At 42.6% G+C, this 12,461-nt stretch overlaps 1 protein-coding gene across 2 annotated transcripts in view; it reads right to left on the bottom strand.

Moving 5' to 3' along the window:
- cdk14 (cyclin dependent kinase 14) overlaps positions 1-12,461 on the bottom strand; it is a 203,506-nt gene that overhangs the window by 77,958 nt on the left and 113,087 nt on the right. For both annotated transcript variants that reach the window (XM_079275678.1, XM_079275679.1), the window contains one exon: positions 11,008-11,101. In XM_079275678.1, coding sequence (XP_079131804.1) covers positions 11,008-11,101 — 94 coding nt within the window. The remainder of the gene's footprint in view (positions 1-11,007; positions 11,102-12,461) is intronic.

Below are 12,461 nucleotides of genomic sequence, written 5' to 3'. Positions count from 1 at the left end.
GCCTACTTGGGGTGGGAATCACCAGAGATCCCGCGATACGATATTATCACGATACTGCGATCGCGATACGATATTATCACGATACTGCGATCGCGATACGATATTATCACGATACTGCGATCGCGATACGATATTATCACGATACTGCGATCGCGGTACGATATTATCACAATACTGCGATCGCGATATGATATTATCACGATACTGCGATCGCGATACGCTATTATCACGATACTGCGATCGCGATACGATATTATCACGATACTGCGATCGCGATACGATATTATCACGGTACTGCGATCGCGATACGATATTATCACGGTACTGCGATCGCGATACGATATTATCACGATACTATAACTTATATAAGTAGGATATTAGAGTTATATAACTCCGTATAACTTGTGATGCGTGGACGTCGAGGGCAGAGAGACAGTGATGCGCTGCACTCTCCCCATGAGCCGGCTACTGTTGGCAGGTTTAACCCCGTTGTGAGGTCAGATGTCTCTTTGTTTTGATCAACTTCCTACCAATCACGCTGACCCAGGACCTTTGCTGACCTCAGCAGAAAATAACTCTGCACCATCTAGTGGACTGAAAAAGCAATTGATTTGATTTTTCCAAAAAAAATAATTGTAGTTTATAAAATAAAAGATTGATACTTTGCGTCCGTGTATCGATACAATATCGCCATGCAAAATATCGCGACACTATGCTGGATAGATTTTTCCCCCACCCCTAACGCCTACTAATGATATCATCTGATATTCACGTGTAAAATGAGTGGACTTTTCCTGCGAAGTTCTGCAAACTTAAAATGGGAAAGTAACAGACCTTTCTCATGACAGCCATTTTCACCTGTGTTGGCAGGACGAGCACAGGTGTTACTAATACCAATGGTTGCATTCCATTTAGGTGTCCCAGTGAGTTATGACAGTGAGCCAGATGGACCAAAACTAGTAAACCTAAATGGAATTTAGCCATTATTATATTTTGCACCTTTTTTCTGGGGTTGATGAATCTGAAGCAAAAAAAGATAGTCGCCATTTTGACTTGTCATAGGAAAAACATTGGTGTAATTGACAACACAATGATAGCCCTGATTAGTGCCCAGGAAGTAGTGACGGTAAACCAGAATGCACAGAGCTACTGTCGAACGCTGGAAACAAACATAGCTCATTATTCTCATTTATAACATTTATAATTTAAAACCTATTTCTCCTACTGTTCACAGGTTTGCATGGGTCGTGGTTATATCTGGACCCTGGTTTTTCCTCCCACCATGGCCCTGCTGACTCCTACTGCTCATATCATTTTTATTATTACTCGCATTACTATTTCTATTACCGATACTGTAGTGACTGATTCCAGCAACTAACCACTCGACTGGGGGCGGGAGAAGATCCTGTTTCTTACTCGCTTCAACAAAGAGATTCCAGGCTCTTTCACCTTCGGGTGAGGTTTTAATTAGAGTTTACAGATGATGATAGAACTTATCTTCCATCTGGTGTGTCTTGCTTGCGGCAAAAACAGTGTGATCTCGTCGCCACCCATGCTTCATTAGCTGTCTGTTGCACCTGTGCCCTATATACCGATTACCTGCCACAATAATCCACACTGACACCCGTGGTCAAACTCCCAATATATACATTTACAATATCCAGACCTAACTCATGGCTCCTACAGATACTTAACACACATTACTGACTTTGCTTCTTCACCAGAGTGCTTTCTCGCCTCACAGGTGTCCGTGGATCCTGGCTGTACCTGGACCCTTGTCTTGCCTCCTGCCGTGGTTCTATCATATGCATTGAATGTTTTGTATCTCTGTTATGTTGTTCATTCTGTACACATTTAGCTATAAACCACTTCTTTCAGACTGTTGAAAGAAACAATCTAAAATACACATTGTGTTTATTTTACAACAATCTGCATCTGTACATTTCTCCTAAATTCCCCAAAAGTTACCATTACAAAAATAATCATTTGCACATTTAGCCAAAACATTTCAGAACAGTTATAATACAAAACGAAAATATTGTTTTAACGTAAGTAACCAACTGGGGGGTTTCCTGCTGATATTGCTCTCTTTTTAACCCTGTTCACATGTCTCCCCTTCATTCTGTCCTCCTGGGAGGTGCAGGTTTGTATCTTGCATTTGTTGCCTTAGAGATCTCTTGCTCCAAACATAAACACCAGCACTGACCCCTGCCTCATCCACATTCCTACCTCTACTCTGTCTTTGTCCCAACGCTGACCACAGCCCTCGTCTCCTCCTCTGCTCTTGACAGTCCCAGTACCACCCCTAGCTGCTCTCCAACAGCCATCAGATTGGGGTCACCTCCAGGCAGGGGTGAAACGCATCAGAACCAGAGCCAAGTGGCTCAGCTGTCTCCCACTGCGCCGGGTGGAATGTGTTCAGTAAGTCCCGACTCTCCTGTCTGGTTCAGCAGATGGACGCTCATGTCCCTGACACAGTGGCTGAAATGGTATTATTTATCTCCCCAGCAGCCTCTCGCGCTCTCCTGAGGGAAGACCAGCTCACATGTGCACTGGCTTAGTCTCCCTAGCAGGAATACACTCTAAATAAACAGGGTCTCTATCGAGAGAGGCTGAGTATTTGCACCATGCCGGAGCCTTCTGCTGCACAAACCCGATTTAAGAGTTGTTCTGTAGCACCATGTTCTCATGGTTCTACTGTAAGGAAGCGCTCTCACAAAGGCTTCTCATGGCATCATATTCTTTTTAGCAGCATATACATATTGTTTGTAAAGGAAGATTTAAAGGATGGTTCTGGTGAAAGTCTAGACTGAATGTATCGACTAACAAGCAATGTGAGTGTGTCAAAGCCTGATATATCTTCTTCCTGTGTTCCATAAAACATCAATGAGCCCCACTGTTGCACTGGCTGACATGCTCCTTCATTAGCATGAACACACACACATTGTTATTATGTTGTACAGCCGAAGCGACTGTAAGATATTTTCTTGAGTTTGCTTTTAGTGAAATGCTCTGAGTGAACTTCAGCTCCCTCTGGTAAACAGTTACACATTGTGTATGTCCAGGGCTTTTATTGTGTCGGGTAAGGACGGAAGGAGTGGATCTGGTCTTCGCTGCTTTTGTCAAGTTTGAAAGAAGTAATAAAGTTTGCCGTCTTGGCTCGAACTACAGAAGGTCCATGTTGGTGTACACTATAGTCTAGGTTTGAATATGTCTGGTCCGCACAACGTGATTGGTTGATCTCTTTAATAGCGGTGTGTGAGCGTACTCGTGACAAAAACGGATAAATATATTGATGAACCTGCTGTGTAAAGGCCTTTGTGACATAGAAGTCAGCGTCGGGGTTGAAATAACTACGGAAGTCCTAAAGTACGATAGTAACGTGACAAATAAATCAATGTTGACTTCTGATTTTACACAGAACACAAACGGTGATCTCCTAGGTGAAAGTCCTAACCTCCCTACATGGAATGTGTTGCTCTTAATACTACATCACCTGTCCTGGCTCACAATTATGACATTATTACATACATTTTGTGGGATGTACAAAATACAGTGCATTAGCTATGAACCGTGTATAAGGACAAGGAGTTCAGAGTCTGCTGCGCAGCACGGCAACAAGAATACAAACAAAAGCGTCATCTAAGAAACATGTAGAAATGTTAATTGCTGTGATGCATAAATCTGATTGACAATCAGATTATTATGATCATGTGAACTGGCCAATGTGTTGGTGTAAACACCAAAGCTTATCTCCAGAAACATAAGCTATAATATTATCCATGGCTGTCAGATGTCTGTGGCCAAATTTCACCACAAACCGCTATTTCAGTCACACTAATATAAGGAGGCAGCTTGCTGTCTTTTGAACACACACACACACACACACACACCTCTGCCTGACAGGCTATTTCCGGTAGATAGACCTGTCCGTATTCATATCGTCCACCCAGTGGACGTAATCTGTGTGGTGACAGCTAGTTAACCAGCTCGCCTGGGCCCGGCCTCATCCACCACGACTTTAATTCCCATATACATTCTCAGAGAGTGTGTGAGAGAGAAGTCTAGAGACACAAAGCCGTGTTAAAGATGATCTAAAGAAGAGCACAGGCCTATGTCATTACTGCCGACCGGAGGACAAGAAAGCTATTTGAGGGTATATGTATTCATCGATTTATTCTTCAGCATTTTTGCTATATGTCTGTCTAAATGGGGTTTATCTAGCACAGGGATTCCCAAAGTGTGGTGCGCGAGCTGCCTCTAGGGGGTGCGCGAGAGGAAAAGTGTAATGGTGGTCTAATGGTGTAATAATTAATATTAAATATAATATAAAACAATTTAATTTAAGTGGGATTTTTCACAAAATAAAAACATGAATTATAAAAATTTCCTTTGTAGGATTTAAATAAAAAATTAAAAACTTACAATTTAATAAATAAATGAACTTCAGCTCCTTTCGCCAGTCTTTTACTTCACACTAGGTAGCCTAGCTGGTGCAGCTAACGTCAGCTAACAGCGAACTTCATGCATTCAGCAACATTAATTTAAATATGCTAAACTGGCTGAAATCGGGGAAACTGTCAGGTGGGACATCTGAAGCTATCAGTGGTAAAAGAGGAGAGGGACAGAGAGAGAGAGAGGAATCGGAGGCGAGGGGAACGGAGAGGTGCGTTGGGGAGAGACCGGGAGAAGAAATCGAGCCAGAGTCAGAGGAAGATGAGACGGAGGAGACCGAAAAGGAGGAAGGGATAGCACAGACAAATCGGGAGCACATCGGTCCATCGCGGAGTCAAGGTGAAAAAAGAGAGGAGAGCGCATCAGACTGGGAAAAAAAAGAGGAAATATGATGAAAAGTATCTGTGTCTGGGCTTCACTTGGATTGGCAACGCAGATTCCCCAAATGGTAATCTGACGGTGGAATGTATGATTGGAGAAAGAGCAAAAAAGTTGGACATGATCCCGGAGTCCAACAACACTGTGCATCGATGCTTTGTCCGAAGACATCCTAGAATAGAATAGAATAGAATGTATGCTATCTTTATCCCTTTAAGGGGGAAATTTGTCTCTGCATTTGACCCATCCCTGTATATAGGGAGCAGTGGGCTGCCAAGTGACAGGCACCCGGGGAGTCGGGGCTTCAGTGTATTGCTCAGGTACACTTCGACACCGCTACATTAGTGGCTACATTAGTGGCTACATTAGTCGGTCACGTGAAGAAGAGTGAGTTTTACTCTCTGCAAGTAGACGAGTCTACAGATGTGGCCAATCTGGCCACTCTTCTGGTGAACGTCCGTTACCTTTCAGTAGGCACAGTGCAGGAAGATTTTTTGTCTTTTTTGTGTTTTTTATCTTGTAAACAAACGCCACGCGTGAGCAAACTGTTCTCTCATTGGTCCGATTTTTATGCGGCTATAAATAGGCTCTGTTGCTTTTTTGCTTTTTTAAGGTGTGAGGGATTGGGGGTGCGTGAACCCGGTCGGGATGTAGAAGGGGGTGCGTGGCCTAAAAAGTTTGGGAACCGCTGATCGAGCAGATACAAATCACCAAAAAATTCTTCCTGTTCCGTTGTTGTTCGCCCAACAAAACTGAAATGGGCAGCATGTAGCAGGGGACTCTGTTGGTAGAGATGGAATATATTATTGACAAGTATGTTTTCCTTTCTTGTATAATCAGCCTGAAATAATAATCTTTGTCTTTTCGTTACCTTCCAATGCGTCGTCTATATCTTCACTGAGTCTGCCATGTAACCACGACAGTAGCCCAGAAAGGACAAACCAAACACTCGGTGGGGCCATTTCTCTTTTCACGTCAGCCACCATAGTTCTTTACTTGGCACACTGGAGAAGTTTCATTTGGGTTGCAATCTGCAAAGTCAATGCTAGATATCCTAAATCCTACACACTGGCCTTTTATTTGCACTCCAATAAATTCAAGGACAGGAGAAGGGACCTCTTGTGAACAAATACTCAGAAATCCGTCTTGTAGCAAAAGCTCATGTGCTTCACGTCCCCTCTGTTGTAACTGTTGTACTAATAACAACAAATAATAAGAGTACAAATAACAATTAATAGAAGTACAAAAATGAATCAACGGACTCCTCCCGTTAAAGACCAATTACAATTTACTACTATTTTTGTAATTGTTCTGTGGATTAAGATATTGATGAATCTGAGAAACACAGCTGCATCCCGACAATGAGGAGGAAAGAAACGCCATCTGTCAGATGATCAGACAGATTGAGAACAACAGTGAAACCAGGTTAGCTAGCACTTAAAGAGAAGTATGGAAGTGAGTGCCTCTATAACGTTGGTAAAAGTCCCATATTGCACAGAAGAAAAAAATGCTACTGGAAGCATAGCAGGACACAGTTGAACCAGTACGCTGTGATGGATGCTTGGGTTATCATTTTACCGTTTTCTCTTCCAAATACGTCAAATTTTACGTCAAATCTTTAAATTTTAGTAGCTCCCATGAACTCTGCTACATTTTTGTTTGTTGTCTTTTCGTCTTTATTTCTGGAGCGCTTATGGTATATTACAGAGTAAACTTTTCAAATTCTGAAAAGAACGTGTTGGGAATGGATTAAGTGCAGCTAGAGTGCTCACCGCCCATGGCATCTTCCAACAATCCAGCCAGACCTGCCGGACCAAACACCACCAAAAACCACTGGCCCAGGAGAGGGAGGATGGAAGCTAAACTGACCCAGCTAGGAACTAAGGCTAGTACTCTACCCAGCTTACACCTGTCTGTCTGATGTCTGGTCACAGAAAAATAAGCTGGATGAGCAATGACTTCAGGCGAACCCAGTGATGGGAGGTCAGTCACTGTTCAGCCAGAGACCTGGCTCCATCTTGGCATCCCGGATCAAGCTGCATTTGGCAGTTGGACTGCAGGACAGAACGCAGCACTGAGTGGGACAAGAGGAGGCGTGTTTACATCAATGAGGCTTGGTGCTCAAACACAGTCACACTTGATGGACAATGTCTTCCTGATGACGAATTTTTACATTGCTGTTTACATTGCTCCTGATGGAAATCATAAAAAAATGCACTAAATGAATGCACTACTGTTTTTGTTTTGTCATGTTTTTCTTGTGTAGCTTAAATGGACTCGGCTTCAAATGCATTCAGTTTTGCAACCCTGTCTTGAGTGAGACACTGCCCCAAGTGAGGGCTTTCAAGTGTCTCGGGGTCTTGCTCACAAGGGAGTGTAAAAATAGAGCGTTAAATTGGCAGACAGTGCCAGTGTAGCGTTAGCACTGTAGAGGGAGCTGAGCCGGAAGGCAATGCTCTCGATTTACCAGTCCATCTACATTCCGACCCACACCTCTGGTCATGAGCTTTGGGTAGTGACCGAAAGAACGAGATTGTGGATACAAGCAGCCAAAATGAGCTTCCCCCGTAGGCCTTAGCGAGGGGGATCAGATCAGAAATCCGGAGGGAACTCAGAGTTCAGGCCCTGCTTCTTTGTGTTGAAAGAGGCCAGGTGAGGTAGTTTGGGCATCTGATCAGGATGCCTCTTGGACACCTCCCTTGGATATCTGGAATACCCTGCTTAGCCTGCTGCCCCTGATAGGCAGATGGATGATAATGGATGGATAATGGATAGATGGGTGGAACCCTGTGATGCAGAATGACAATAAATGATCATTGAATACTATCACAGTCCCCGTAAGGACCCTGCAATGAGCGACAGCACCTATCAAGAGCTCTTGTTTCTCACAAGAATGCAAACGGCCCATTCCGCTGACATGAGAAAAACCTCAGGCCACCATGTGACATTCCAGCTCTGAGGACGGTGTGTTCAATGTGTCGACTCAACTCCTGGCAGGATGCCTCTCTAACAGTGATGGAGGCTGACCTTTCCTCTTCCTCTCTTCAAACAACATGGCCTTTAAGATGCTTCTGACTCCACATAATTCATCGATGGTGCCCTTCACATGAGTCTCTGAGGCTGTGCATCCAAACTCTGACCGATTCTGACAGCACACACAAGGCCACAGAGGAGGCAGGACAGATGGAAATGTCAACATCAGGCTTACTCTGACAGGTAGGCTGGTACTGTGATCACACTTTGCCTCGCCACACCTCTGTATTTCCATATTCATCCATCTCTTTTACTTCTAGCTGACAGCTAAATACAAATGAACAGAAACACAGAATGTGATTTGGATGAGAAATGGCAAAGGCTCAGTTAGTGCCCATCAGTATTTTCTAGGTGATGGAATATAATTATAGAGTTATGTTATAAACAAAGACAAAATAAATATAGCTGGAATACAAAAGAAATTTCAGTTAATGTTGTGTTAATGGAAGTTAGGTCTATATAACGTCTGAAATCAACCACATTATGTAGAGGTAAAGTTGACAGCACCTGAAATGATGGCATTCATTCCTCATAGCACAAAAAAAACACAATCTCAGTAATTACGGATCAGGTTGAACTTAAAAATAAATGTAAATTATAATATTTAAAGCTACTATGCACTACGAAAAATGTTTCGCCAGATCTGGGTTTGTCACGGTGGGCAAACCCAGACCCAGCCGGTGCTGCTGGAGGCCCCGCTGGAGAACGAGCTGAAGGAGGAATTTATTCCTCGAAGCACAAAAAAAGCCTGATCTCTGTAATTACAGATGAAGTCAAATGTCAACAGACGTACGTAGGGAGGTACTGATGGGACGTATGGATGGATGTACCGATGTACAACAGGAAAATATAAAGCCTCCGGGCCAGAGCCGGGGTATAGTTATGAATGTGGTGAAGCAGATTGGAGGTAAAGCAGTCAGCATTGATCTACAAATGAATGCGGGGGATTCTTACTGAATAATTTGTTTTGTGGCAAAAGTGACATGTCATGCAGCACTTGCACATTGTTAAAAAATAGCCCAAAATGTTACACAGCACTGTTCTGGAAAGAGATGCGGGAAGAACACAATGTTACTATGTATCTGTAGCCTTAAAGTCTCATTGTGTAGAATTAATCATGTGTGTAGAACATTTTCAGTGAAATCTGAATGGATCTAACCTGCAGTTCCACCAAATCACTTTTTATCAGGTGTTCTCTTTCAAGGCTCACGGCTCTTTGTTTAGCCTGCGTACAGTAGACATTGTCTGCGCACATTCAATTCTTCAGGGGACCTCCATGATGGCGCCAGAACGTAAAACATTTCAAGATTTCGGACCAAACTGAAGAGCCTCTGTAGGGAAGCAGTGTGCAGCTGAGCCCCATCATCAGTCTGGCCAGCGGCCATCCCACTGTCGGACCTCTTTATCCAATCATGGTGTGTCTTTGTGTCTGAGAGGGGCTGCAGCCTCTTACAGATGTGTGCAGGAAGCCCCGCCTTTCCCTTTCGGCATAAAAGACAATCGATAAGAAGCATTTTTCTATCTCTCCTCCTGCTCGGCTTACGTGCTCTGTGAGAGAACTGCTGCCTGCCGGGCTTCCTCCACCTCATCCCTTCATCCAAAAATCCATCCCATCTCTCAGATGCGTATCTTTAGCCTTCAGCCCAGAGGCCAAACATCCTTTGTCTCCATACTTGACTTCAGACCCTTTCATACTCTCATCTCTGTAATTTTCTACATAAATTATTCAGGGCCTTCCAGCCTATGAATATAAATCCATGATGTCTGGCCTGCTACACTCTGCTTCAATTAAGAGATTGGGGATGAAATGATATCGGGGGGGGATCAGATCGAGCGAACGAAGGACTCGTGAGACCTCCCTTCACTTTAAAATATATTTACGCCATCCTACAATTCAATGCAGAGATATGTACAATATTTATACGGTATGCAACTACTTAAAGGCTGCTGTGCTATTGTTCAGCTGCAGCCGTGTTCCTGTGGTTCATGTTGACTCAAAACATCATAGAATTCCTACTACTTTGTCTGTGTGCATTTAAGCTGCAAACCCTGAGTTCCATCTCATTTAGGGTGGCACTGCATGCAGAAACACGAGACTCCGCATGTCAGCTTAGGTAGGAATCAAAGAGGTGAGCTGCATTTGTGTTAGAAAAGGGTTCTTCCTGAAAGGCTGAAGCATTTGCTTCTGAAGATAAATAAACAAAAAAAAGTCTCTTCTCAACGCTCGCAACACAACACAGCACAAAGAGGCAAATCAGAGTGAAGATGGTAAACTCTTGATTCGCATACAGTTGTGACACCAGCATTGTTTAGAACTGTTTCCTTCATGTTTGAATATGGCCTTCTAAAGTGAAATTAATGATGTCATATTTCTCAAAATCTGTTTCCCTGCTAAAAGTCAGGCCTGGGTAAAGGGGTGAGCGATATATTTGTTTTCAGGCAGGATCACAGTCCACCATCTTATCAGGGTTCTTTCTTTCATGCTGGTATTTAAGGCTATTTTGCTAGCTACTGAACAATACAAACAAACTCATTTCCATATCAAGAAATAGGTAACTAAAGTTACTAAGGTAAAAAAACACCGCACCAAATTCACTACACATGGATCAGTTACTTTTCAAAAACCACATGACCCACTCTGCACATCGGCATACATTAGATCCACCACACAGCAGCTAAAAGAACATATTAAAGCCGTTTGGCCTCTTACTCCTGTTATTTCCTTCTCCCAGAACACCAGGAGCCAATGTGAGTTTTCATCTAAACGAAATTATGACTGATGTGTTCGTGCTCTTAGTATACAGCACAAAATAGATGGATTGTGTCAATATTATTATATATTATCATCCAGAACAGGGTCAAGATGTAGAAGTCCTTTCACATTATCCAATTCTTAATGGCAAAGTTTGTGTGTTCGTAGGTAAGTGGGTTATTTGTAAAATGACCAAAAACTATTAGTATTCCTCAAAGTGAGGTATCATTACTGAACCTCAGTTATTCTATTTACATCTTTAGCAACACTCATAATGCTGCTGTTGTTGGACTGAAAGAAAGGAGAGGTAGGATGTATATGCTGCAGAGTAGGAACACATACTGTACTCATACACATACAGTGCACACACTGCAGCACCAGCGACTCACCAGGAATATCCTCTCCAGCTGGTCCTGGATGTCCTTCATCCCTGGAAAGGCAGCCACTCCTTGGATCATCTCAATGAAAATGCAGCCCACTCCCCTTGAAGAGAGAGCGATACACGATCAGTAATAGCACAATCATTGCAATCACTGGAAAACAGTGTGCTTCATCATCGGTTTTACAAATCAATATAGGTGTTTATATATACAGATAGGAAACTGGAGAGGTGGATCACCACAATCTAAACCTGTTGGAGTTAATTGTATGCCATGTCATAAAATGTGTGAGGATGTATTTATATGTATGTTGTGCACAAGTACATATATTTGTATACATTCATACAGACTGCAGACGGCAAAGCCTTGATCTTGTCACCTGAAGAGGGATCTTCTGTCTTGGTTTCTGTTATATAAAATGTCTTTAGTATTTCATACAAATACCTGAAACAAAATCCAGTTTTTTTTATATTCGAGAAAGATTTAAATATCGTGATCAAAAGTTGTTGCTGGAAATACAAAAATGCAATTCTACTAACATTTTTAGTAATTATGTTATTCACTAGTTACAAAATGCATAGTACGAATGTAATTTTCCTTTTTCTAATTCTGTTCCTAATGTTTGAGGCATTGCTGGCTCAGACCACAGTGTGTGTCCATAGCATTGTGTTTTAACACTGCTGTTATTGTAACTCCAGCCAGACATGTATGTAGTTTCCTCTGCCACCTTAATCACAGATTAACTCCCAGAACGACACGTGACCATTTGATTCATCGTTGTGAACGGAATTTCTCATGTTTAGGCACGGCAAGTTTATTTGTATGGCACATTTCAACAACAAGGTAATTCAAAGTGCTTCACATAAGACCAATAAAAGCATCAAAACATAAGGCAAACGAAAAGGAGATCTAAAAACAATTAAGAACATTCATTGCATTAAAACATTAAAAAACAGTGTAAGAAATAAAATACAGTCGTAAAATGCAGAAATGCAGGAAATTGATTAATATATTAATTGAATGTGGTTCAATTAAAGGCAGCAGCAAACAGAAAAGTCTCAATCTTGATTTAAAGGAGCTGAGGGTCTCAGCAGACCTGCAGCTTTCTGGGACTTTGTTCCAGATATGTGGAACAGAAAAACTGAACGCTGCTTCTCCATGTTTAGTTCTGACTCTGGGAACAGATAGTAGACCGGTCCCAGACGACCTGAGGGGTCGGGATGGTTCATAAGGTCGCAGCAGATCAGAGATGTATTTTGGCCCTAAACCATTCAGTGCTTTGTAAACCAACAGCAGGATTTTAAAGTCAATTCTTTGTTGGACAGGAAGCCAGTGCAAAGACCTGAGAACTGGAGTGATGTGATCCACCCTCCTGGTCTTAGTGAGGACTCGAGCTGCAGCGTTCTGAATCAGCTGCAGCTTTCTGACGGACTTTTTACAGAGACCTGTAAACACACCGTTAC

The sequence above is a fragment of the Melanostigma gelatinosum genome (assembly GCF_949748355.1).
Source record: "Melanostigma gelatinosum genome assembly, chromosome: 9".
Classification (NCBI taxonomy): Eukaryota; Metazoa; Chordata; class Actinopteri; order Perciformes; family Zoarcidae; genus Melanostigma; species Melanostigma gelatinosum.
Note: the sequence above shows the minus strand (reverse complement) of the source record. Positions and strands in the feature narration are given on the sequence as shown.